This window comes from Talpa occidentalis, unplaced genomic scaffold, assembly GCF_014898055.3.
Source record: "Talpa occidentalis isolate TD23 unplaced genomic scaffold, MPIMG_talOcc4v2.1 talOcc4.9, whole genome shotgun sequence".
NCBI lineage: Eukaryota > Metazoa > Chordata > Mammalia > Eulipotyphla > Talpidae > Talpa > Talpa occidentalis.
Window position 1 is genome coordinate 59,686,220 of NW_023605305.1, and position 27,909 is coordinate 59,714,128.

A 27,909-nucleotide genomic window follows, 5' to 3' on the forward strand; every position below is an offset into this window, starting at 1 on the left:
ACTCCTGCATTCACCTGCATGCCCCATTCAGCTGGGTGTTTCGTGGAATGGGTATTAAACTGGGAGACAGAAAATGTGGGTTTGAGTTGAGATTTTGCCTTTTTTTTTTTTTTTTTTTTTTTGACTTTGTATTGTTGGGAACAGACTTTGTTTCTCATCTGGAAAATGGAGGGTAGCATTCCCTGTTCTGCTTACTTCCCTGTTTGACCATGGAGTTCAAATAAGTATACTAAGTTAGACTCAAAAGGCAGGAGAATCTCTTCTCTTAGAAACAAAGGCAGTTGGCACAGCCCCTGTCCCGGCATCTCCTGTAGAGTTTGGACAGTTCAAATTGCTATTTCTCCCCAGAAAGATGGTCTGGAGACATCTTAGTGATGTATACATGAGTCCTTTTTTTCTGGGTGTCTTCTCTCCTGGCATTCGAGCCAGTGGCACTGGTAGGTGTTTCTATTTCCTCCCCTGCATTCTACTGTCTTTTTAATCTGATGAGAGATCTGGAGCCTGTTGGAAAAACAGAGGTGCTCCCTTGGCACTTAGTGGAGGACCTGGAGAATCACCCATTTAGTTCTTAGGTATTGTGGGTTTTGTCACAAGCTTGCTGGAGCATCTCCCTGTGATGCTAATCCTGGGGACAGACACAGAGGCAGCAATTAGAATCGGGCGGTCCCTGCATCAGTAGACAGCAGACAGGAGCAGGAGAGGCAGGAAGGATGATTCCTGTACTTGGACGGGGTGCTGAATGGAAGTTTGGAGGGCTGAGCGGAAGTGGTCATGGGAGAAATGGAATAGTGTCCCTGAGGAATGTTGGGTTTTGCAACACAGCTCTGGAAGAGAGCTTGTCACCTCTTTATCTTGCCGAAAGAAGAATTTATCCTTGGAGAAGGGGGAAATGCTTATCATAATTACATAGATAAACCAGAGGGGGAGAGTGGGTGGCTGGAAGTCACGGGACTTGGTAAGATAATTTTTTTCACTCAGCTTCCTGGTGAAATGTCTTAACTCTCTAGCCATTCTCCAGCCAATTTGTGAGCAACAACAATTATTTAAAAATCTATCAGAGAGGCAGTTTACTCCTCAGTATATTTTTTATATAATCAGAGTTCAAGATAAATATTTTTTCATTCTCATGATTTGATCTGTGCACTCAGTTAATGCAGAAAATTACTTTCAGCATTTGAGAAAAGTGTTGGTATTCCGTATCCTCATTTTTCACATCATTCTGTGCCCTTCAGTGTAACTCTTAACCTCCCTCTTGAGCAAAATGCACTCGCATCTTGAAGGAGAATAAGAAATATGATCCAGTATGGTGGGAAGAGCACTAAATTCTATCTCAGGAATCTTCATTTTAATCCAGATAAATCCCAGCTGAGCCAAGAGAAGTCATGTAGACTGCCTTTCATTTCTTGTACAACAGGGATCCTGGATGCCTTATGCTGGTATGAGGATAATTGGGTCCTGGATGTGAAGTGCTTTCCAAGTGTCCTGGGCTGGATGCAGGCAGCATTTCAAGGGTGACATTCAGTGCTGGCATCAATTTCAGCATTGGGCAGACAGGAATCTGCCCTTGCCTTTGAAAGCTCATCTTGATGTCTGTGAAGGTCAGAGCTGCTTCGGCATGTCTTAATGACTGAGCTTCATTTCCTAAGGCAGCCTCACTTGGCTGGAGGTCCCTATTATCTGTTTGCTGAGCTTGCTTAGGAGTACAGCTGTCCTCCTGGCCCCTTTGGACTGCATTCACTCCCCTGTAGCTCCTTCAGGTTCAATGCTGGGTTTGGAGATCCTGGAGCCTCTATGCCTCGCACTGCATACCTGTCCCTCCAAAGAGCTCTCCAAAGAGCTGTGGCCTCAGTGGGCTGACATTCGCTGCCTCGGACACCAGACCTTTCTCCTCTGCTGCCACCTTCTCCCAGGCGCTTGCATCTGGCCCTCTGAAGTCACTGATCTGTGTTGCAGTTAGAAACCCTGCCCGGAACGGGATCCTTACAGAAGGTACTTTCTTGCTTTTCCTTTTCTGCCAGAACTGGGTGCATTCCGGGGCTTGGACGGCAGATTGGTAGAGCAGCAGGAAGGGGGAGCTGCTAGTTTGGCCCCGGAAATTCACTGGTCATTGTTTCTGTCTCTGGCTTTGCCCCATACACCCCCAGTCACCAAATGATCAGGGCAGCTAGAATTCTGGGTTTCCAAGCAGCTTCACAGAGTTGTGGGACCCCAGAAGGCAGGTGGGGGAGGAAGTTTCTAAAAGCAATGCCAGGTAGAAAGAAATGCGCCACTGGAGGGTTTTAGCACCTAAGGAAGCTGTGTCCCCATTAGCAATACCATATTAATGAGTCACACCAGCTGGGGGCGAGAAGAAAAAACATAATAATAACCACCCCCACCCTTCTACCTACCCACTGCCACCCCGCAGAAGAGCACGCAGATTTGGGGAAGTTGGAGAATGAAGGTGTGTGCTGTTTCTATGTCTTTTGATGTGTCCCTCCCAGGTGGTAACAGCCCCGGGAACTAACTTTGCAATTGAAAGATCTGAGCTGTCTTCCTCTCTGCAGGATCCAGTATCAGCTTATTGAGCGCGGGATCCCTTCCTGACCCCACTCCCTTGTTCCCGGGAACCGAAAGGAAGTCAGTATTTGCTTTCCCAGCAAGGTCACGGATCACCTGACCAAACCCTTTAACAGCTGGGAAGCCGATGCTGAGGTGTTGAACTCCTGGGCAATCAGCTTCGGTCCAGTAGCCCGAACCTTGCTTTCCGGGAGGCAGACTCCTCTGGCTGCGGGCTGTGGCGGCGGGAGGATGCCAAGGAGAGGTAATGTGGTCGCAGCTTTCTTCCTGACTGTTTTCTCGTCTTCAGGAAGCCTCAGGTTCAGCTGCTGCATTGCAGGCAGAAAAATGTGGGAACGAGTTAATGGGATTGTGGTAACGTATCATTTATCGAGAACGAGTTATCTCTTTGTTTCCCGTGTGGGCAGAGAATTCGGTAAGCAGAATCTTTTCCAGGAGTGCGTCTCACCTCCCGGCATCTGGGTTTCAGCCCTCTCAATGTTAAGTAACAGCGCTCAGATGCCCCCTGCTTCTCAGCACAGGGGACATTTACACTTGACGAGGCGGGGGCCTGGAATGAGGAAACAGAATGCTCTCATCTTTTTGGCCAGACTGGCTCGTGGTATGGGTCATTTTTTTTTTCTCCTTGGACAGAGTGCTTTGTCCTTGCAAGTGATCTTGGAGGGACTGACAGGACTGCTGTTGGGAGTGCTACCTTGCTAAACATTTGACTCTGTGAGTTTGAATTCTCCAAGAATTCTCGTGGCAATAAGGCTGTGCTGTGAGCCAAGCTTTCTTTTCAAGGAAATCCAAGGTGCTATTTATTTTGGCATACAGCCTGTTGTGGGATGAAATATGGCATTATTATTACTGCAGAATAAAGAGAGGTTTGAGGAGAACAAACGTGCAGAACTAGGTTTCATTTTCAAGACGAAGGGAAGGTTTCTTTGTATTTGGAGCTGAGGTTAGAAATGCAATTGAAAATGGGGAGGGAGCTGGGTACTGCTGACTCCAGGGCAAATCCATGCCCTGGGGCTTGGGCCCTGCTGAAACCTTTTTATGTGGCCTGGTACAGTCACACATAGCTACCCCTGCTGTCTGTCAGAGACTGTATTTTGGGTACATTTTGAATAGGCAGCTTCAGCTCCCTCCTCTTGGCTGCCCAGCAGCTTTCAGAGGCAGTGGGGGATCATGGAGTCACACAAACCGTCCTGCCATTAGGTAGTTAACTGGGAGACTTTGGATTGGCTATGTAGTCGCTATGTGCCTTGGAGATGACACCTATTTCCCAGGATTATGTGTGTGAGGGTAAATATTCTACCCAATAACAGTGCCCCAGTCGAGGCTCAGCACCTGTGGATTTCTTTCCATGGAAGCCAGGTCATTTTGTTCCTGTGAGTACTGTGGACTGAGTATCAAGTGTTAGGATATAGGGCTGTTGAGGGCGCAGGCAGGCATGAGTTCTGCAGGAATTCTGCCCTTCGTAAACTTACAGATTAGCAGGGAAGAAGAACTAGAAAGAGATAAAGCTATATATATGCAAAACATCTATAATACGATGAGCTAGTAAGAGGGGCTGGGACCTAATTGGGCATCTTTGATCTGGGATAGAATGTAAACAGATGCATCGTTACATAACAACACCAGGTATTACATGGTTCTGAACACAAGGGATACAACTTAACAAAATGAGTAATAAATTGCTTTATGTCAAATTTTAAATGCTCCAGAAGGTCACAAGATTTCATTTAAAAGGGATTTCTGTCCAAACATAATTATTTTCATATTCTATTGTATTGCAAACAAAGGAGCATTTGTTGATGAGGCAATTATTCTTCAGTTCCACTCACCTAGCCGCATCAAACACCCACCCAACTCGTAGAAAACCCCTTTAGCTAAAATGCAAAATGTCCCCTATAAACTACCATGAGCAAAAGTTCAGAAGCTGGGTCCCATTTAGAGCTTTATAGGGCTTCTCCCCTTCAGAGAATTGAGATGTCGGCTCCATTTAATTTTTGTAGCCTTGGAATGATTGATTTTAGCTAAATTGAAGTCTAAGAGAATTATTAGAGGTCTCTTTAGAGTTCTTTTTAATGAATTTTGACCTAATGTGTGCTGCATAATTATTTGAAACCCTGTGCTCTGATCTATGAAGGCTGAATCCCTAACTCTAACCAAAGGCTCTGGGTGTGATTGAGCCCCCAAAATGTCGATGAGAGGGTGCAGGCAAAGGTGCATCTGCGCAGGGCACCACTTCTTCCTTGGAAGTAGCCTTATTGCTTGGAGTCCAGCCTTGGAGAAGCAGGTCGCACCTTCGTGAGGTCTCACAAGAGAGCCGGTGTCAGGTCCCCTTGTGGGGGAAACAGGAAAGCCCCATTCCCCAACCCCCATCCCCCCTGAAAAGAACACTAGGGCTCAGGCCTAGCATCGGCAGGGGAGGGCAAGTATTGACAAATCTCTTCTCCAGCACAGGCTTGGATTCGCCAAGTCCTGCTCCAACACTTGTGTCAGTCTCCTTATCTGAAAAATGGGCACAGAATAACTGACTTTGTGTTCTGGTGAGGGTCGCATGAGACCATTCAATTATGTCAAGTGTCTGTCCTCTGCTTTTCTCAGGAAAGTTATGGGGTGGGAGAAAGCGGGGAACCAGGAGAGAGGTAAGGGGCAAACTTAGGGTTTGTGTCCTCAGCCTTCGCTTCTCAGGCTTCGTCTTGACACTGCTGAGCTGCTTCTGCCTGCCAGGTCTGGGAGGCTGCTCCTGCCACCTGCGGACTGCAGACGGGTGGCATTGACATGAGCAGCAGTGTCTGCCGGGGATCCTTCTCTTATCTCCTTTCACTAAATTTATATTTATTTTTAAATTGAAGTATAACTGTGATTTAACATGGTATCAGTTTTAGGTATGTAACCTGATGACTTGCTGTCTATATGTATTATGAAATGATCACCGGGAGTTTAGTAACTTCTATCACCACACATGGTCACGGTTTTTTTCCTCATGGTGAGAACTTTTTTTTCATTGAGGTAACATTGGTTTCCAATGCGTGTATGATTCTGAGGCTTTGATCACACCTTCTCAGGTACCTGTCACCACAATGCATTCACCTCCACCGCAGTCCAGTGAGCCCCTCCCTCCCCACCGTGGCTTCCCTCTCCCCCTCTTGTAGCCTCAGTTCCACACTCAGATTTCTAGGGTGAGTTGTTGGTTTGGTTTTGGCTGGCCATTTGTTTTATTTCTCTGTATTCCACATATAAGTGAAATTATCTGGTATTTGTGTTTGTCCTGGCTTATTTTGCTTAGCATTATGTGATGAGAACTTTTAAAAAAAATTATATACATATATACACACACACACACACACACACACACATATCATTGTTCATGTTTGTGCAATGTCTGCTTTCTTTTCCCAGGTGTAGTCCCCATAAAATTCCTACCACCCTTCACCCGTGAACCATGTGATGAGGACTTTTAAGATTATTCTCAGCAACTTTCAAATACACAGTACAGTATTATTAACTATAATCACTGTGCTATAGATTATATCCTTAAGACTTAATAATCTCATATCTGGAAGTTTTACCTTTATCCACCTTCACCCATTTTGCCCAACCTCTCCCTCCCTCTGGCAACCATCAATCTGTTATCCGTATCTATGAGTTCTGTTGTTCAGAGTCCACATGTGAGTGATAGTGTACAATATTTTTCTTTCTCTGTCTGGCTTATTTCACTTAGCATAATGCTCTCAAGGTCTTATCATGTTGTTCCAAATGTCAGAATTTCCTTCTTTGTGGCTGAATAATTTTCCGTTATATATACCACAACTTCTTTATCGATTCATCCATGACAAAACCTTCTCTTTAAAACAAGGGTGACCCTCCCTTGACCCAAGTAAGAACCGTCTAGTCCTCTCCACGGTTACCTCCTTAACAACCACACTCTGCCTCCAGGACCATGTCACCCTCCTTAGCTACATTCTCTTCTCCAGTTCTGCGCCGCCCCAAACTCAAGTTCTGGTCACCTCAGAGGTAAGTGAGGTGTTCAGTGTCAGTGTTCATTCTACAAGAAGTGGCCCTGCTTATATTTGGGTCTGACTCCTCAAGGCTCTGTCGTATCTGCACAGGGAAGCCCCTCTGGCAGGTATGTGGACCAAGGTTTGGAGGAGCCAAGGCAGGAAACAGCACTGATCCCAGGGCAAGCGCAGTGCTCAGAACAAGGGGACACAAAGCTTTCTATTGGCAAACTTCAGACTTCCTCTTATTGGGTGGGCCTGATGTTTCTTCTCCAGTTAATTTGTTTGTTCCCCCTTTTCCATCCTGGGTTACTGGGGCCACTCCTCATCCTTCTCTCACTCTGTGTTCTCCAGTGCTTCCCTCCTCACTGGTCCAGATATTTTGGTCTGGAGTTCATTGTAAAGCACATTGGAATTCCTGAAACAGCCCTGCTTCCACTCCTGGGAGGTAACAGATAATTCATTATTCTGATGTGTGTGCAGTTACAATCATAAAAAGTCAATTTCCTGGGTGATTTATTGTCACAGGGGCAGCAGCCAGGTTGTTTATCATTTGAAGAAAGAGTCCTGGGAAGGGATTAAGACTTTGGGGAGAATTTATGATCAAACCTCAAGGCACCCTACCTAATTCAGAGTCAGGACAGTATTCTGCTTGAATAGTCACTGATGTCTTCTCGTCAGTAAGATCAAACTTCCCCTTGTTCTGCTGTGGTTAGAAATCACCTGTAATATCAGCTCCTTGTCAGTACTTGCAATTACCTCATCTTTGTCTTGGATTGGATTGGGACGTCACCAGTCATACAGATGTACACTAATTCCAGCTTTTTCACAAAATGGATTATAATTCTTTTACAGGCATGGGGGTAAGTAGATTTCAGCTCTTGATCTTATGGAAAGAATACCAGGCTGGTTGTCAAGAGCCCTCGGTCTGGATCCACCTCCTTCACTGATGCGCTGAGAGACCTTGCGCACAGCAATTAACTTCTCACCTCCATGTCCTCGCCTGCCAAGTGAGGGGCTTGGATCAAATGCTCCCTTTGGTGTTAACCACTGCTAATGTTCCAAGAAGGCATCCCTAGAACTAAACTCTGGGAATGTTTATAGGTTTTTAATCTCCCTCCTTGGAGGCTCTGAGCACCCCTGGGAGAAAGGCGGGATGGTTGTTGCTTTCGTTGGTCTCCATACTTATTCTAATTCTAATGAGCTCCCTCTCTTCTATCTTCCTTCCTTTCAGAACTCTCCAACAAATTTTACAGACTTACTGGATGAAGAGTGGCTGAGAGGCTGACGGTCAGCATTTCCTAAGATGGAGAAGACAGATGGTAGGCGACTGCTTTGTATTCTCTGGTCTAAAGTGAGCACTTGGGTTGGAAGGTGTGGGTTACTATAAATCCTGGCAATAACCTAGGGGAGCCCACAGGTGACAGCCCCCAAACAGGTGGTGCTGGATGACCATGTACTACTGTAGGCCTGAACAGTAGCAGGTGGCAGGGAATGAGAAAGAAGCTTTATGTTTCTGTTGGATTTGCATCATTTTCAGAGTGCTTTCTCATCTCTTCCACGTGCCAAGTAGAGAGTAGGATGCCCCCATTCGTTATCCTCATTTCAGAGACGAGGACCTCAAAACCCAGGAAAGCAGTAATAATAGAAAGGACCCCCATTCAAGCCTGTGTGATTCTGTCTGTCGTTTAACTTCTCTGAGCCTCAGTCCCTTCATGGACCCATTAGCTTTGCTGTGTAACAGACAACTCAAACAATGTATTGACTTAAAGACATGCATTTTTTTAAATCAAAAATAGTTTGGCAAGCCAGTATTCTTGTTTGGGTGATCTCTCCTAGACTTGTGCGCAGGTCTGTGGTCTTCTAGGTGTCTTGACTGGGGCCACATGGTTTAGAATGGCCCCCCTCACATGTGCTGTTTGACTGCATATGACCTGGGGTGCCGGTGATGAGTTGGTGATGTGTCTCTCATCATCCAGCAGGCTGGCTGGGGGGTGTTCACATGGTGAAAGAAGGGTTCCTAACACAGCAAAACAGACATATCCCAACTACAAGCAGTTTTCAAGTCTCTGCTTAGATTACATTTGCTGTTGACCCACCGAGCAAAGCAAATCACAAGTCCAAGTCCATGGTCAGTGTGAGAGGAGAGTACTCAAGGATGGGATGTAACTGCGATTATTTTTGCAGACAGTCTATCACTCTCCTCTGTAAGCAGACATTAATGCCTACTTCATAGGGCTGGTAAAGGACTAAATGAGACAATGGATGTCAAGTTGTCGAGTAATAACTGTCTAGCACAATCAGTGCCTCCATGAGTGCCCCCCTCTTCATCTCCCTGGGAAACTTGTTGAAGGTCATAGACTGGACACAGATCTCCTTACTTTTTTTTTTTTAAAGATTTATTTATTCATGCATACAAGAACTGAGGTACAGGCCAGATGCGCAGGAGGGTGAGAGGATTCACCAGAGACAGAGCGAGGAACAGAACAGGCAGACTGACGAAATACACTGCTGAGGGGAGCAGCGGGCGAGACAGGAGAGGTCTGCCGCGCCATGTGTGTATCTCCCTGGCCAGCCGGGATCGAACCGGCGCTGCAGAGGCTGCGGACAGCTTCACAGCGCTGCGCTCAACCGCCTGCGCCACCAGGGGAGGCCCAGATCTCCTTCTAATAAAATATTTTTTCCAGATCACCAAATGTCAGGAAACAGGAGAGCCTACAATCCCTTTTTGAGTCACATGGATTTCACTGGCACAGGATGTAGGGACCAGACATCAGTTGCAGTCCTGCCTCTTCCTTCTTTCCAAATGCAGTCGCCATATTCTTCAAGAGTCTGCCTTTCTCCCCAGAGATCGGCCTTTTCAGTGCTTCCCTGGAAGTGATCCCACAGAACACCAGCTCATTCCCTCATGCCATGGGGGCCTGTAATCAGCTGCCCTCCCTGCTCAGCTTCCTCCCCCTGTTCCTCTGCACACCTCACAAAATAAAGGCAGAAAAGGGAAAAGCTTCTGTCCTCATTGTCTGGACTTTTTGAAGAGGTTCACTTAATTCCCCTTCTTTCTGGCTTTATTTTAGCCACTTTCTAGTTTCTGTTTTTCACATTTCCTTCAGAAACTGAATTGAGGCTTTGGACTTTTCCCCCTCACTTTAAGTACCTCTGATCGGTTTGCTCACCTGCCACATTTCACTTCATTCCTCAGAGATAATTACTGAGGCACCTCCATCCTTTCCTGTCCCCACCTAACCCCTTTCTCATGTCTGTGTGTTACTCTGAGGCTGGTGCCTGTGTTTATAGGTCCTTTCCAAGGGTCTTGTGAGATGGCGTGCTTTCAGAACAACTCTACAGAAAAGTCTAGGTAACTCTGAACCTCTAATTTTATTCTCCCCTGACTCATTTTCTCCATTTTTCCAGAACTGTTTACTGGGACTCTCATTCCCTCCCTCTTGAGGCTGTACTCCCAACAGAGAGGTACATATTCCAGGGAAAGTGCACATCCCCTGTGAATCCTCCCTTGCCCCATTCAGAACCAAGCCCTCCTTGCCTTTCAGTTCCTTGGTCAAGTACTGTGTTTTGTTCTCTACTGCATTACTGCCAACAATCACAACAACTCTAAGCTAGGTTTTATTATTGTTATTTTACAGAGAAATTGAGACCTAAGGAAATTAAATAATTTGCCCAGAATCACTTAGGTAGATGACAGAGCTAGGATTCAAATCCAGCTTGTTGGCCATGTATTGGCTTAGCCCATGTAAAGTCCATTCTGGACAGAAAGTCTTCCAAAAGTAGTTATTGCCCTGGCTCGATGCCCAGAATTCTGAGCTCCTGCATCCCTGTCCCCAGGTAAACTTAACAGGAGCAGAGCTAGTGTGAGTGTAGGTCTCCCAGCAAATCAGCACAAGCTCCCTTGTTCAAGCTCCAGTGTTCTCTGCACTGGGATGAAGAGAAGGCACACGGAGCAGCAGATGGCAGGCAGGGCAGTGTAATGTGTGTGAGAGAGAGAGATACTGAGACAAAGATGTCCTAGCCCGAGCTATGAAACCCACCCCTCTGGTAGCTGCTTAGTGTCACAGACTTCTTTGGTTTCCTCATCTCCCCTGTGGAAGATTTACCCCCTGAATCTGCTGTTTCTTATTTAATGCTATTATTGTATTTGTACTCTGGACCTGCTCCCAGAGGCCACTAGGTAAATCAGCACATTTCTACTGAATCGAGTCAATAAGCAGATAAATAATGCTTTAAGGAGAGTTCTTTGGCTTCTGTTCTCTCTATAACTTTGGACAGAGTTCATCCTCTCAGATTTGGCTTGTCACTCTAATGTAAGGCTGCTGAGTGGACCAATCAACCTACAAGTATTGCTCAGTGAAGCTTGGAAAGCCAATGAGATCAAGCAATGAGCTGAGAAAGCTACTGAACTGCCCGTGTGCCTCTATAAAAAAAATGTGTATGCGCAAATGTGATATTATCTAGAACTTTCTGGGTGCTAGAGAAGCATTTACTTCTTAGCAGTATGAAGTCCAGGTATCTGCCAGCACAGAAGCTCTGGAACCAATGAGGCCCATCTGTGGATCAGGACCAAAACCTGCCTCTGTTCCCTGCTCTAGCTGGGATTGTCCACAGACCCTGCCATTTTTAGCATTGAGGCTGGTGGGTTCCATTGTGTCAGCGTTTGTGAGTTCAGCCTTTATGTGCCTAGTCTGCTCTGTTTAGTGTATTTAGTTCTCTGGAGGTAACTACACTTGCCCAAGCACAAGGGCCATCTGACAAGCATGTGGCACCAGATGGGAGAAGGGGGGTCAGGAGGCAAGTGGGAAGAGCTCAGTCCTGGTATGTCATCACCCATAGAGGGAAACCAACCCCAGGAGTGCCCCAGGTGCACTTCATTTATATCTTCTCTTCACCTACTGCTGTCCTTCCATGATCTTCATCCTCTGTCACCTTGGCCTTGTCAGCAGTCTGATTCATCATAATTGATTCATCTCCGTGTCTTTAGGATCTAGCTTAGCAACCAACACACAGATGATCAATTAATAGTGGGTCAGGTAAATGAACTGAATTACTCCCGTTATATCATTTTGTCCCCAAGATTTATTACCCTTAGAACCAAACAGTTGATTGAGCACAAATTTGTGGGTCTCCTCCTGTGTATCCAGAAAATCACCTTCCATTAAAGGGCTTCTGGCCTCAGTGTTTTGGGCTCTCCAAAGATGGTAACTATGATATTGAGTGCATGCTGGATGTTTGTCATGTGCTAGGCATTGTTCTAAGCACTTTATATTATTAATTAATCAATCCTCACAAGAATCTCATCTTACCAGATTATTCCCATTTTATAGATCAAAAGACACAGAGAGGCTATGTATTTTCTCTGAGACTGCAGAGCTATGATGCGCACCAGACTCCAGAGTCCATATTCTGTCCTCTGTGTGCTCCATCTTTGTTCTCTCTTGAGCTCGACAGTTTCAAAGCATGTTCAGCAGAATGTCAGAGAGACAGATAATAAGGGCTCTCACGTGAGGAACATCAAAGGAACAAAGACTATTTAATCTGAAGAAAAAGCTACTTGGAAACAAGTCCCTGTGGACTTCAAATATTCAAAGGCCTCACTTGTTTCTGGCATCCTCTGTTGAAGTCAATAAGATGGTAGCTTGGTGTGATGGGGAATTTTCCCATCATCACATTTTCTCATTGCGTCCCGTGATAGGCTGGGGCACCCCGAAAAGTCTTCAAGGATGTGCGCCAATGTCCCTTTTGATGTTAAAAGGCCCTTTTCTCTCATCACCTTTTCCCCAGTCTGTGAAAAAATGTGGTATTTCCTCACTTGGCATGAGTTTTTGAAAATGAAATTCACATTTGTGAAGCACTAAGCAGTTTTCAGGTGGAAAAGATCATGGGTAGGACATGAATATACGTTCCAATTTCTCTGATCTTCCCACACTTGGAGGCTCAGGCATCTGAGAAGTCATAGCTCCTTGACTTCCTGGCTTTAGCAAGACCCTATTTGAGTAATTCAAGATTCTTTTTTATTTTTATTTTTTTACCCCCTCAGATTTTTTTTTTTAATGTTGAGACAGTTGTATTTCTCAGCCTTTGAAATCTTCCATGTCCATAATTATCAATGAGTACCCTAATTTGGCAAATTCCTAGCCACTTCAGCTCAGCAATTGCATGATTCCAGGCCAGAACAATAGTATGAGACAATTTAATTTTGCTGGTTCGCAGACAGATTCCACAGAAGTCACTGGGATGGCGTACTGCAAAATGGAAGCTGCTCCTTCTGCCTATTTTCTTGCAGGCATGGGCTAAGTACACATTGTTTTCATGACATTTTAGCACAACTGAAAACACTGTGAGCATTTCAACATAATTTAGAGACTGCAACACTTAGGAAAAGTCTCATCTGGGGGCATGCAGTCAAAATCACAGACATTAGGCCTCACTGGCTTGTAATTCTTATTAACATTATACTTTGTTTTTTTTTTTTTAACCTGTCTTGTCTCATAGCCAAAGACCAGTCTTCTCAGGGGGATGAAGAGAAAGATCCTCCAAAGAGCCACCCTTACTCCGTGGAGACCCCATATGGCTTTCATTTAGACCTGGACTTCCTCAAGTATGTGGACGACATCGAGAAAGGGAACACCATCAGAAGGATCCCTATCCACAGAAGGGCCAAGCAGGCCAAGTTTAGCACTTTGCCCCGAAACTTCAGCCTTCCTGACAGTGGGGCTCACCCCCATGCTGCTTTTCCCCACCAAAACTGGTCGCCGTTGGCACCAAGGAAGGTGTTACTCAGGACAGAGGAGAGAGCCCAGTCTCTGCCGCTTGGTGATGCCCCCCAAGCGTGTGCTGGTGGTAGTGAGATGAGCTACCACAGGAAGGCCTTGCTGGCAGAGACTGCCAAACAATTAGAGGTTGCCGTTCCCGGGAACACTGAACTCACCTCTGGGAGTGGACGACCCCAACTTTTAAGAGCATCCAGCATGCCAGCCACACTGCTGCAAAACAGGGCCTCAGAGGACACGAGCTTCCACTACAATCCCCCCACACTCCCTCCACTTCAGGGTGAAGGCAGTGTCTGTGATGGCGCCTTTGGTCCTGCGGAAGGATTTGTAGGTCTTCACAGCCCCTCCTCACGAGCATCAGTCCAGCCAAAAGTCAGAGAGTTTGGAGACCTGGTGCCAGGGATTCCAGAGCTGGTCCAGGAGGGGGCTGAGCCTCCAGAGAGTACAGAAGAGGTTCCAAATCAGTTTTCTCTCCCAGGTCCTCCCTTCTCATCTCAGAGTGCACTTGTAGTTCTAGAGGATGCAGAAGACAAATTCAATATTAGAGAAGCAGAAGTGGTGGTCACCCCTGGCTCCCCATCACTGAGCCCCCCACCTCTGCCATCACCCATCCCGGAAAATGAGCTGGAAGAAATTGAGCTCAACATCAGTGAGATCCCACCCCCACCACCTATAGAGGTAGATGTGAGAAGCATTGACACCCAGGTCTCAGAGGAAAACCTGGGCCTTAGCAGGATGGACCCCAGAAGCATCTCCAGTCTGAAACAGCAGCTCTTGGACCTTGAGGGCAAGTTGTCCGGAAGAACTGAGGAACTGGCCCGGGTCAGAACTGCCCTCCAGCAGCAGCAGGAGGAAATCAAGTCTAGAGAGCAGAGGATTCGAGAGCTAGAGTGCACCATTTCTCAACTGGCAGCAAAACTCGGCCACGAGAACACCAAAGATGCCCAGGGCCAAACAGATGCCGTGGTCAACACTGGCCCTCTCCATGGCATCTTGACCAGGGAGTCATGTGACAAGAGCATTGGGGTCAATCTTCTGGGAAGCACAGGATTGGGAAGCTGGAGGGCCAGAGGAGAGGAGAATGGCCTCCTGTGGGGGCAGGACAGTCATAAAGGAGGAGATCAGAGCCCTGCAGAACTCATACTGCCACCCCAGCTGTCACTGCCACAGGGACCCGACATGGTCCTCACCTCCTCTTTGCACCGCTGCTTCTCCACTGAGCTCAGGATCGAGGAAGCAGGCTCTGAGCAGGAGGAAGGCCCTCTGGGGGGAGCTGAGGCTCTGGCCAGAGAAGCAGGAGACTCTTCATGGAGGGACAGCAGAAAGACCCCTCCCCCAGGGAAGGAGGAGGGCTGTTCAGACAGCCCAGGGGAGAGTCCAGGAAAGCCACCGAGCTCACCCACAGATGCCACTATTGGGCATTATGTTAAAAAGATCCAGGAGCTACTGCAGGAACAGTGGAGCTGCCTGGAGCATGGGTACCCCGAGCTGGCTAGCGCCATCAAGCAGCCTGCCTCCAAGCTCAGCAGCATCCAGAGCCAGTTGCTGAGCTCCCTCAACCTGCTGCTGTCTGCTTACTCAGCCCAAGCTTCACCCCAGAAGGAGGCCTCGGTTCCCTCTTCCTCCCCACCGATGGGTAAATACCAGTGCCCAAGACAGGAAACCTTTTCTCCTTCACCTCCCAAGTCAAAGGGAAAGGGGTTTTAGTTGCATGAGTATTTTTATTTTTTTTAAAGATTTCTGCAATGCCAGGAACCCAGTGGAATAAAAATTGATTTATGTCACTATGGAGGCTTAGTATCCCTACTCTTGTCCTTGATCTAAGGTTGGAACTCACGGTAGGGACATTTGTACAGCTGCACAGATAGCAAGGCACAAAGATGCCAACCAGGGAAGGTAAGTGGAAGCTGACATCCAGTCCCGCACTTTACTTGCCAAGCCTGCTGCACTGCGTCCACACAGAGGGGTGCCTAGTTCTCACCTGCATTGCACAAAGGCAATGTCTAGGGCCAAGGATGTATTCTAAATGTCCGCTGCTGCTCTGTTTCCTGAACTCTTGTGTTCTGTGTCCTCTCTGCTTCTTGCACATTAGAGGTTTCCTCTCGCCTAATTTTGGAGGAATGTTCCATTGAGACCTGAAATATTTCCTGGATATTTTCTCTCTCCTCTCTCTTTCTCTTACACACACTCGCACACACAGAGACACACACACACACAAACAGCACACAATTGAGTAGCACTCTTGTTGAAGCCCACCATTTGGGTGAGCGGCACTTCCTCTTGTAGCAGATCATACACTCCTCTGTGCTGAGTAAAGTGGAACCACATTTTGCTTTGCTCACTGAGCAGCCTGTGGGTCGGCTTCCTGCCTCAGATCACAAATTGGCTGCTTTCTCATTATTTCAGGGCTAGTTCTAGTCCTGCCTGTTGGGAAATGCCTCCAGGCCCTTTGAGTGCAGCAAAAGACTTGTCCTCTTGCTCATGTGTCTCTGTGCCCACCCCACATCACAGATGTCAGCTGGCCTGTGAGCCAGGAAGGACCACTGAGGTGTCCCGAGCATTGGCGGGTGCTGGACCAGGAGTCGGGGGACTTAAGTCCTGCCACTTGCTGAGCAGGTCTGAGCCTCAGATTTCCAGTCACAAGACAGGGGTACAATGGCACCCACACTTTTGAGAGAGTGTCCATTGCTCCCTTGTCCATGTAGAAGGACTTCGTGAACAGAGACTGTTTGACTGATGTTGACCAGAAAGCTGGGCACCCTCAAAACCCCTCAAAATGTTTAATTGACATTATCTAATTCCCTGTCCCTTTCTAACTTCGCACACCTTCCGTCTGTACCCCCGCCCAAAGCAAGAGCCACGGTTTTGCTGCATTCTGGGGCATCCCCAAGGTCATGCTAACCTGTGATATTGTGTCTGCCTAGAGATCTCCCCGTCGACCAGCCTTAAGTCCATAATGAAAAAGAAAGACTATGGCTTCCGTGCAGGAGGTAATGGGACCAAAAAGAACCTTCAGTTTGTTGGGGTTAACGGTGGGTAAGCATCACTCGTGAAGCCCAGCCTGTCCTCCACACCACCTCTGCCACTGTTGTCCTTAGCACTCTCTTTTCCTCGGGGGGACATCTGGTTTTCATTCTTCAAGGGAATTAATCTCAATGGCTCTTTAAAACTCCATTTTGGGTTTGCATGTGTTTGGCTCCTTGCCAGTTGTGGTGGTCTGTTGGATCCTGTGCTTTTATTATCTCCTGGCTTTGGTGTTCCCCGAGGCCAGGAGTCCAGGTGGCTTCTGGGATATTGGGGGGTGCGTGGGCCCTTTAAGGAAGATGTTTAATCTGAACCACAACTCTGAAAGCAGGACAAACCCATAATTTGTTGAACATCAGACTGTCCTTTTCATTTTTTTTGCTTTAACTAACTTACTGCAAACCAAATCAGTGTTGTTGTTTTTTTCAGACAAAGAAAAATAACCCATGTCTATTGACTCAGAACACAAACCAAACCTTATATATTCTAGAGAGCAGCTCATTTGATTTAGAATGTTCTCTGTCAGTCATTCAACAAACATTTATTAAATGCCCACAGTGTGTCAGGCGGTGGAAATGAAACAAATCAAATAACTCATAGTCCCTGCCTTTAGCTCACAGTTTGAGCAGAGGAAAGACAAGTGCAGATATATGTGATGTGGGAGAGGATTCTCTTAGAGAAGGAGATGTGGGATGCTGTGGAAGCTTAGAGGAAGAGCATTTAGCCCAGCCTCTGACCTGAAGGCCGCTCCACAGTGGCTGGAATCGCTGCTCATTCGGGTCAAACAAGGGTAACATCACTGGAGCTTCTGCACTAGAAGTGTCAGCCATGATGAAATGGAATGCCCTAGAATTGCTGCTCTCACTTCTTTTGAATCAGACACTGTGGCCCCAGGAGAAACCATTGTATTTTGAGTTTTTACCAGTTCGTGTGCAGTGATGGTCAGCCTAATCTCAAAGCCTAAAGCAAGACCTATTTCTCCTCTGTTTAAGTGCCCCAACTGTGCCTTTTGCCCTGTAGAAGTCCACATCAGGACGCTAGCCTGCCTCATCCCTCTTGTTCACACACGTTCGTTCCCTTAAACATGCTGGGGTCAGTCCCATTTGGGACTTTGCATTTGGATCCTCTGCTTTTATTATGTCCTGGCTTTGGTGTTCATGGAGGCCAGAAGTCCAAGTGGCTTCTGGACTCAAAGTCCAGCTTAAAGTCTTCTGCTTGTCCTCAGTTTTTGTTGCTCTGCTTCAGTGGGTCTCAGCCTTGGCTGCACATTGGAAACCCTAGGGAAGCCTTAAAAAGTACCAATGCTGGGTCCCTTCCCTGAAGAGTCCGGTCTGGGGCATAGTCCAGGTTTGGGAATTTTATTTTATTTTATTATTTTTTTTAATTTAAATAATAAATTTTATTTTTATATTCCCCCATACAATTGCAAACGCCCCATTCTGACCTCAATCCCTCCCCTCCCGCCCCCCACCCCCCAAAAAGTGTCTCTGGTTCATAGTTGTTTGTTGATTTTGATTTTCACTTTCTTATATTCATTTTCCTGGTCCCTTATTTAAGTTTTCTAGATTCCTGCTATGAGTGAGACCATCTGGTATTTTTCTTTTTCTTTTTGGCTTATTTCGCTGAGCATGATCCCTTCCAACGCCATCCATGTTGCTGCAAATTGCATGTGTTTATCTTTTTTGAATGCTGAGTAATATTCCATGGTATATATGTACCACATCTTCTTGATCCAGTCATCTATTTTTGGGCATTTGGGTTGTTTCCAAAGCTTAGCTATTGTAAACAGTGCTGCTGTAAACATAGGGGTGCAGGTGTTCTTTGGAACTGATGTTTCTTTGTCCTTTGGGTAAATACCTAGGAGTGGAATTGCTGGATCATATGGAAGCTCTATGTTTAGTAGGTCCAGAAATCTCCACACAGCTCTCCATAGTGGTTGGCAGGTTTGGGAATTTTAAACAGCCCCAAGTGACTCTGATGTGCAGCTAAGGTTAGGAATTTCTGCTATGAAAAAGTAGCCCCCTCTCCCGTCTCTGTATGCCATGACATGCTTTTATTTTACTTATTATTCTTATCATTATCTGAATATATTGTCTATAAGTTGATTTTCTGCCTTTCCCTACTAGAATATAATCTCAAGGCAAGGACTTTGGTAGACCTTTTAGAACAGAGCCTGACACATAGTAGGTGCTTAATAAATTTCTGTTGAATGAATGAAAATGCACTTGCAGGTGAAGTTTTTGTGGAAGCAGGTTTTTGGATTTTTTTTATGGGATCCTCGCCAGGGGCCGGGGAACAAACCGGTGCTCGCAGCCCAGCGCTCAACCACCGCGCCACCAGGGGAGGCCCTGGAAGTAGTTTTAAGATGAGAACTTCTTGGAAAATATAATATGTCTCTCACTCTCAATCACAAAAGCACAATAGAGGAAGAAGTATGTGGGATTTATACAAAACAGAATGTGAGCTGGCCTTGCAATGCCGGTGAACGCAGGGGCCTTACAGAGGGGCCACCATTCAGAGATAGAAATTAGAGGAGTTAGTGGCAGCCATGGCCACTGCTTCCCCCCACCCCCAGTCTCGTGGCTGGTGTAGTGGCCCAGAACCTGAAGTCTTCATCTGAACTGTAGTGTTCTTCATCAGGGGTCTCCTGTTGACCATTGGCAGAGGGGTCAATAAATATTCTAAGACTTTTCTCCACAGTTTCTGGTCTACCACCTCATTAGAGTTGCAGCTGATTGAACATAAGGATCATGGCCAGGGAGGGCCAAATATTTGGCCCATACCCTCAAATTTTGATGGGGTATAGGTATTTAGACTATTTCTAATAGTAGTTTAAATAGGCTGCAGGCAAGAAAGGCAGTTGTTTCCTACCTGTTCACATATTCCAGGGAGTACGGCTGGCAGCAGACACAGGTGATTCACCCTTTATCAAATGTGAGTTGAACTAGAACATGGAGGCTAGTGGGGGAGGGAGGACTCACAACCACCCAGATTTCACAGGCAATTCAGAGAACTTAGGATGGGGGTAGAGGGCTGTTTGTCTAAATCTGAGCCCTGCTTTGAACGGTCATCAGAATTCCAGAAGCAAACGTATTTATGAGAACCTTGGATTGCCTGTATCATCTGAGTGCAGTGAGGGCACAAGCTGTATGTGTGTGTGTTGCAAAAAGCTTGATTGACTATCCCTTCCCCCCAGTAGCCTCTGGTATTCAAGCCAGATCTTCTTGCTCTATGTTTCTCTGAATCCAAGACTCCTAGGAGTCCCGTCACCCAGTCCCGTGGGTGCAGAGAATGGAGAATGTGGTTAGCAAGCTGGGAAGTGCAGCTAAAGCCCACTTAGTTCTCACACATGTTGACATGGGCACTGGGCAGGAAGCACAGAACGAGTGACCTGTGTTTGCTTCCCCAGCTACGAGACCACCTCAAGTGAGGAGACCAGTGGTGAGGACAGCTCCCCTGAAGACTTGTCTGACAGTGAGGCTGAGAAGAAGTGTGATGGCCCAGAACACAGGCCGGGCAAGGATGGCCACCCCAGCTGCCAGGAGGGGCAGGGCCTCCCCAAGGGCACCAGCAGTGCAGGCCCGGAAAGTGGACCAAGAGAAGAACTTCCCCTCCCCAAGGCCGAGAGGTGAGTTGGATGGGTGCCAGTGAGACAAGTGATCCCTGAGAAAGGGCAAGAATGTTCATTCACCCTTTCTTTCAATCCACTGTTCATTTGTTCATCCATCCATTCACCAATGTGTAGTGAGTGTCTCGTCTAGGCCAGGTGCTGGGCACAGGTTGAACTAAACACCCGTAACGCCTGCCTTCACGGGACAAGCTGTCATAGACTGAGCTCCACATGTAAAGCTACCACCAACCCAGCACCAGACATGTGAAGGTCACATGTGTATCTTACATAATCCTTTTAACAAACCTGCAAGGTCAAAATTATTTTAATTTCCACTGGACAGACGTGGAAACAGGTTTAGCAAAGTTAAATGACATCGTAAGCAGAGTGGGGATTCTAACCCAAGCCCTTTCTGGTTCCTGCCTACGCATGAGCCATGCAGACACAACCCTGGGCTTCATGGTAAGGGAGGTGGTGTAGCCCAAGAGTTGGACACCCCAGAATTCAAATCCTAGGTCTGCCACTAAGTAACATTAGAAAAGGTACTGAAGTTGTTGCTGCCTCAGTTTCCTCATCTGTGAAAGGTGGTGAAATGCAACCCGATAGGTTTAATCTGAGTACTGAATAGGAAAAAAGTACAATGCCGAGCACAGTGCCTGCCACATAGTAGGCTCTCAATAAATGGTAGAAATAAGAATAGTAAGTACAATTATCACCATCCCCAGCCTGGTTGCTGAAGGAATGATGAGATGTGAATGGTACCTGAGTCAGGTGGGTCGGCAGGACTGCCCTACTATAAGGACATGGCGGGTGAGTGGAGGTTCTCAATGACCAATTCAAGAAAAGCCCCGATTTAGGCGTCTTGACAATTGATTACTTATCCCTTCTCCACGTGGTCTCTGATTTTAGGGCCTAAGCTTCTTGCTCCATGAGTCTGTCCTAACACTGGAAGAGTGCTTATCATTACAAGCACCTCAGCTGAGTTGATTCTCCTTTGGGCTTTATTAGCATGTGCATTATCCTTCATAAAAGGATAATGTGAAGAAATTTGCCGGCATGGATTGGGTTCTTTGAATTTTTCAAGTCATTCAGGCAGAAAATACTTGGTCCCAAGTCAGAAAGATAACCCTTCCTTCTCCAGCATGTCAGGGATTGCCTATGGCTCCCAGAATGCTTTGGTGATCTTCCCTGTCCCCTGAAAACAGCAGGATAACAAGGCAGTGAGAAGAGTTCAGAAACCAGGCCTCATCTCAGGATGCCATATAGTTCTGAGGAATGCCTCTTATTCTGGAAAGTTGCCCAATTTGAATGTTTGAGCTGCTGAGAAGTAAAAGAAGAGAATGAAAATCAAGATGTGCACTAGGGATCTACCCAAAGGACACAAAAACAGTGATTCAAAAGAGCACCTGTACACCTATGTTTATTGCAGCACTATTTGCAATAGGTAAAACCTGGAAACAACCCAAATACCCAAAAATAGATGACTGGATCAAGAAGATGTGGTACATATACACAACGGAATATTATTCAGCAATCAAAAAAGATAAACTCATGTCATTGCAGCAACATGGATGGAGCTAAAAGGAATTATGCTCAGTGAAATAAGCCAGAAGGAAAAAGAAAAATATCGGATGGTTTCACTTACAAAAGGAATATAGGGGAACCACATAGGACATCAGTGTAAAAAAAAATAATAACAGTACAAAACACAACAAAGGAAAACCAGACAATTATAAACCAGAGATTTACTGCAGGGGAGGAGGAGGGAGAGGGATCAGAGGGAGGGAGGGAGGAGGACAGGGGACTATAGTGATGGTGCACGGGTGCCTTGGGGAAGGAAATTCTATGGGGACTCAATCTGAGGGGGTTGGGGAAGAAAATATTGTCTTAAAAATGTAAAAAAAAGGATAAATGTTAAAATAAAAAATTAATTAAAAAGAAAGTCAAGATGTGGAATAACCTTCCTTTATCAATATGGAGGCTGATAAGTATGTACCTATTTTTTCTTTTAGATATAAACCCTCTGAAGAATTTCTTCACGCATGCCAGGCCCTTAGCCAACAGCTGCCAGACACCGGGAGCACCACTGACCAACTCTTGGTACTCTGATTTGTCATTGTCCTGTAAAGATTTCCAAACTGGTGAACTGTTAGTTCCAACTGGGTGACTTGGTCCCTTGCCCGAGGCGGCAGTGTGAGCTTGCACGCATGAGTCCCTTTCCTCTGGTGCTCAAACTCTGCCTGAGGCTGCAAATCAGGTGGTGACAGTGGAACTCACTGCCATGCACAAGCAAGCAGGCTGGGCTCACAGGCATTTTCCATGTCTTATGAGGCCTTGCACCCAATGTCATCAGACTCTGACTTAGGTTCCAAATTACATCGTGACTTGGTGGAACAGTGAGGACAGTGGAAAGAACCTGTGGATTAGAGACTGCAGGTTCTATTCCCAGGACCGTTCATCTGCGAGGTATTGGGAAAGTCAGTTTGACACTCAGGGCTTTGTTAATAAAGTGAGGGTGGTGGACAGCAGGTCTCCATTACCTTCAAGCCTTCACATTGAATTCTGTAGCTTTTACAATTTTTCTGGAAGTGTACATATGGGTCAAGAAACCAAAAACAAGAAAATATATCTGCTTGCTCCTTAATTCCTTCATGGTCCACAGAGTTTAAACATATAGCAATTGGACTCTTGGTTTTGATCAAGAGATACTAGCACCAACACATTTCCTTGAATTCTCAGAGCAGCTGGTAAGGCTGTATGTGGAACAACTTGCAAGCATTTAAAAAAAAAAAATTTTTGTTCTTCTTCATAGAAGAACCTTAGGAGTAAAAACAATCAATTCATCCTAGCCCATTTGCATTATTTTATCTTAGCTGATTTGGCAAATAACCAAATTGTCAAAGAAATGCGATGTGATATGGATGTTGATCGAAGTCCTATGACTTATTTCTTAAACAAACTACAGAAACTGAGTTATTTCTAAGCTCTTCTTTTAAAATCCACCATTGTTTTCTTTAATATTAAGATCTTAATGTGTGATTCTCCTAAAGATTCTGTAGGTAAAGGCAATAGCATGTAAAAAGTATTTCAGCCAGAAAGATTCTACTGTTTCTGCCCAGAAGAGCAATCCCAGGATGTGAAAACCTGACAGCACCTCTGTAGTGTCAGGATAAAAAACACAGGAACCCCCCGCCTCATCTTAAAGATGCAGGATACACAAGGACCTCATCAGTTAGAGCGAGGGGCATTTAGGGAGCCAGCCTTTTTCTCATCCCCATTTAATAGACAAGTAAGGTTCACAATGGCAGATGACTTACAATGTCACACAGCTGAGCCAGGACATTGCTTTAGTGACTCCAAATCCATTGCCTGTTCCAGAGTGAGTATAAAGTAACTTCTGATTATCACATCCTCATAGTTTCTCATTATCAACTCAAATAATCCAAACGTGCTCCATTTTAAAACACTTAGGTCATGTCACCCACCGAGTTGATGTCATTGACTCAGGAACTCTCCTGAGAGAGGGGCCCTGTGTGGGTTGTTAATGCATTTTCTCTGAAGGTCCTTGTAAAGCTTAAAAGCTGAAGATAATTCAGGCACAGCTGTTGGAGCTTTATTTCAAGCATAAATTGAATACATTGTTTATCTTAACTTCTAGCATGCACTTCTCATTAGTGAAGTGTTGTCACTCTCCAGCTATGCCTATTAAAAACAAGCTGGAGTTCTGGGAGCTCCTGGATAAGGTCAATGTAGGCTGGCTACATGTGTGTGAGAGGGAGGGTCTCCATTTTCCTGTGCGTGCAGGGGATGTGACGACACACTGGGTTCAGACCGTCAACCTAGTAAAGTTACTGGTAATTGCATTGCTCTCACAATCCTGCCTACTCATATGGGGGCTGATCCCAAAAGTACAAAATCCATTGCGCATTCCCAGGCGGACCAACTCTGAGCCCTCCAGGAGGAAATCACATGCAAGTTGAAGGGAGCTGGAAGGAGAAAGGTGGCAGCCTCCAAAGCTGGCTTTTCCCAGAAGAGGCAAGCACCCCAAGTCAGGGGACCTTCTGGAACTGAATCTTTGCATGTTTCAGAGGCAAAGCTTGAATACCATCAGCCAAGAGTGGTTCCGAGTCTCCAGCCGGAAGTCATCCAGCCCTGCCGTGGTGGCCGCCTACCTCCGTGGGGTTCAGCCTTACTCCCCACACTTCCTAAAGCTGCTCGTCAACTTGGCTGATGGCAATGGGAACACAGCCCTTCACTACAGTGTGTCCCACTCCAACTTCTCCATCGTGAAGCTTCTGCTGGAGACAGGTCAGACCTGGTTACCTCTGTGGGCTGGGCCCCTCCTTGAAGGGCAATTCTTGTCCACACTTCTTTCCCGCAAGTGCTTCCTTTGCTGTTACTCCTGTATCCTAGGAACTGACCTAAACCACTTTGCCTTTATTGATCATTAATTTCTCACGACACTCTGGTGGTATGGGTAGTATATTTCCCGTGTTGCAGTTGGTGAAACTGAGGCTTGGAGAATTACAAAACTTGCTCAGGTCATAGTGCTGATAAGTGGTAGAGTCAGGCTTTGTATTTGGTCTGTCCACTTCCAGAGCCATATCAATAGCCCCTAGGAATGGTCACATTTTACTCTATTCACAAGTACTTTTCCACAAAGGTCATGGCTCCTCCTTTTGACCACTTTTAACCAATTTGATTCATCTATCTTGCATCAGATATTTGGGGGTTAATTATGAAGTCCATGTTGGCTACTACCAGGGATGTGAAGGTGAGCCAAGTAGGAGGCCTCTCTGTTCCCCAAGAGCTTACTGTCTGGTAGTCAGGGAGGAGCAGGATAGTGGTTCATAAGGGAGAGGTACAGAATATGATTTCAGGACTCGCAGGAAGTGAGATTATGTCCAATTCTGAGAGCAGGAAAGGGGCACTGAAGCAGATAGGGGTCTAGCAAGCAGAGAAAAGTCCCAAGAGAGAACACTGGGGAGATTGAGAAAGGAAAACTGGATAACAGAAGGCTTTGGGTTTTGGATATGATTTAAGGCTGGTGGGTAAGTTGAAACCCCAGCTCAGAGGACCTTGAGTGCCAGGCAGAATAATGTGAAGTGTATTCAGAAGCACCAGGAAGTCACCAGAGGAGTTCAGTTAAGGGGGCATCATAACCAGGGGCATTCTTTGTGAAGGTTCATTCGATGGTAGGAGTGGGCTAGTGGAGGGATCAAGGGCAGGGCGAGGCAGGATAGATGGGAGCTCTGGGTAGGGGTCCACAGAGAGGAGGTGACGGCTTCAGTGGATGAGGATAGTAAGAACAGACGGGTACAACGTCATCCGGGAGTTCATGACTGACTGGCTGTGAGGGGTAGGGGAGCCGGAGCACTCTCATGTGTCAAGCTCAGATGACTAAGAAGATGAAATAGAACAGGTGTGGGAAAAGCAGAAAGGATAATTCAATTTGGGGTAGATCTGTAAGCCTTATTTTAGGAAGCCAGGGGGTTGGAGTTTAAATGGGCATCAGGAAGTCTGAATTCCGAATCCAACAGCTTTTCCCCCACTTGGATCTTGCCTCCCCTGGCTTAAATCCCGCCATGGCTTGCTCTTAGAAAGGAAGGGGGCTTCCTTAACCTGGCCTTCAAGAACTCCGAATGCCCTGACTCTGACTGCCTGTGCCGTCTATGCCACCACCATGCTCGCCTCCTGCCCGCCACTCCAGCCACATGGCTTCAAACTCACCGAGTCTGCCCTCTTTGGGGCCTTTGGAACTCTTCTCATGACTGGCTACTTTTCACCATTCCCATCACAACTCAGTTCAGCTCCCCAGAAGACTTCTGGGGAACTCCTGTACAGGGACTCTCTTTCAGGGAACACTTTCTCTAGATGATTTCTGCCTGTCCTTTCTACGCAGCAGAGCTCAGGTAACTCTGTCAAAGGGGATTCTAATCTGTCTCATTCCTTTTAGTATCCCCAGTACTTAGGCCAGTTCCTGGTTCATAATAGGTTTTGAGTGAATATATATGTGAGATGAGCGAGCAGGTGAATGACTCCTGGGTGCTAGGTTAAATTCTAGTAAATTTACAGGTCTTCAAAATTCCTTCAAGTAGGCATGAGGCTCTTCACTTGAAAGGAACTTACATAGCAATAGCTTAAAGTTCTTTCTGCTTCCCACATCATCAAGAAAGGTGAAGCTATAGTTCTAACATTGAGCCGATTCTACTGGGTTTCAATTCTTCATGGATTTGTGATTCCACTTCACTTGAGCACTTGATGGAGCTTCACTGTGTTCTTATCTGTAAAATGGAATATCTTACAGCGTCCTTATCTGTAAAATGGAATAATGTCTTGTGCTCCATTTGAGGAATCAAATCATGTTCATTGACTTTCTTGGCTATCTCTGACTCTGCTGTGGACCTTCCTTGCTGGATGACCTATAACACTTGTAAAGAAAAGTAGCCAGTTTTAAAGGCTACGAAAAATGTAAAGTGCTGATTACATCACGGTAATCATTCGCTCTGTTCTGTGGCCTTTATCCAGCAGACAGCGCCCCGCTGAGATAGCTAATGCAGAGTCTCTCCCCCTTGGGAGATACCCTGCACTCATTGCTTCTTTGCAGGTGTCTGCGGTGTGGACCATCAAAATAAAGCTGGCTATACCCCCGTGATGATCACTCCCTTGGCTTCTGCGGAGACTGATGAAGACATGGCTGTTGTCTGGAGGCTCTTACGAGAAGGAAACGTGAACATCCAAGCTACTCAGGTAGGAGGTGTAGATAGAACTCCCCTTGATAAATGCAGGGCTGCCCAGTTTTATTCTACCAGGACGGTGAGAAATTACATGCAGGTTCATGTCGAGTTTTTTTATTTTTTTTTTAAAGATTTATTTATTTATTTATTTATACAAGCACTGGGTACAGTCAGAAGCGCAGGAGGGTAAGAGAATTCACCAGAGCCAGAGTGGGGAACAGAACAGGCAGACTGATGAAGTACACTGCTGAGGGGAGCAGCGGGCGGCAGGAAAGGTCTGCGTGCCTTGTGGGACCCTCGCCCAGTGGCCAGGGATTGAACTGGCGCTGCAGAGGATGCGGGCAGCTTTGCAACCCAGCGCTCAACTGTTGCGCCACTGGGGAGGCCCCTCATGAAGTTTTTTTTTTTTTTTTTTTTTTTAAAGATTTATTTATTTATTTATACATACAAGCACTGGGTACAGTCGGAAGCATGGGAGAGTGAGAGAATTCACCAGAGCCAGAGCGGGGAGCAGAGCAGGCAGAAGGACCGAAGTACACTGCTGAGGGGAGCAGCGGGCGGCAGGAGAGGTCTGCGCGCCATGTGGGACCCTCCTTCAGTGGCCGGGGAGCAACCGGGGATTGAACTGGCGCTGCAGAGGTTGCAGGCAGCTTTGCAACCCAGCGCTCAAACGCTGCGCCACCGGGGAGGCCCATCCCTCATGTAGTTTTTAACCTAAGAAGGTTGGGTGCTCTAAATGGTATCTGTCCAGAGCCTGAGCATTTGGTTTCCTCAAAGATTTCTGAGACCCAGACAGACTGGGAGAGAGGTCAATGAGCTTGTAATCCACGTCTCAGTCAGAACCAGGCAGATTGCGTCTGCACTCTAGTCAGTGTTCCCATTGTTAGCTCCTTGAGAAGGCCCTTGCGGGCTGACTCAGCTGGGGGACCCCTACAGGTGTTTCGCCTTAATCATGAGCAAAGCAAATCAGGTTTTGGGGTGTCTCTTGAGAACACAGAAGTTTACTTGTCTGGATTCACATGGGTAATTGCAGAGCTGGGATATTTGTGGCTGCAAATCCCCTTTCTTTCCGCTACATCCCAGGTTTCTGAGCAGGGAAACATAATCCATCAGTGGCTGCAGGTTGGAGCTATAATCAGTTAACACATCAGCACCCATGTCCTTGGCGCTTTTTCCGTGTAAAACTCTGTGCTCAGAGCCACAGGGGA

The 27,909-nt window shown here is 46.4% G+C and overlaps 1 protein-coding gene across 5 annotated transcripts in view; it reads left to right on the forward strand.

The window, feature by feature from the left end:
• Positions 1-27,909, forward strand: part of KANK4 (KN motif and ankyrin repeat domains 4) — a 64,507-nt gene that overhangs the window by 27,670 nt on the left and 8,928 nt on the right. Inside the window, exons 1-9 of one of the 5 annotated variants that reach the window (XM_037501116.2) lie at positions 1,600-1,989; positions 2,547-2,803; positions 7,786-7,873; positions 13,053-14,966; positions 16,255-16,366; positions 19,764-19,982; positions 21,977-22,064; positions 24,053-24,272; positions 26,572-26,714. In XM_037501116.2, coding sequence (XP_037357013.1) covers positions 7,858-7,873; positions 13,053-14,966; positions 16,255-16,366; positions 19,764-19,982; positions 21,977-22,064; positions 24,053-24,272; positions 26,572-26,714 — 2,712 coding nt within the window. In that variant the 5' untranslated portion in view covers positions 1,600-1,989; positions 2,547-2,803; positions 7,786-7,857. Of the gene's footprint in view, positions 1-1,599; positions 1,990-2,546; positions 2,804-5,370; positions 7,000-7,785; positions 7,874-13,052; positions 14,967-16,254; positions 16,367-19,763; positions 19,983-21,976; positions 22,065-24,052; positions 24,273-26,571; positions 26,715-27,909 lie in introns of those variants that run through there. The other 4 variants (XM_037501117.2, XM_037501119.2, XM_037501120.2 and 1 more) reach the window with 4 other exon arrangements.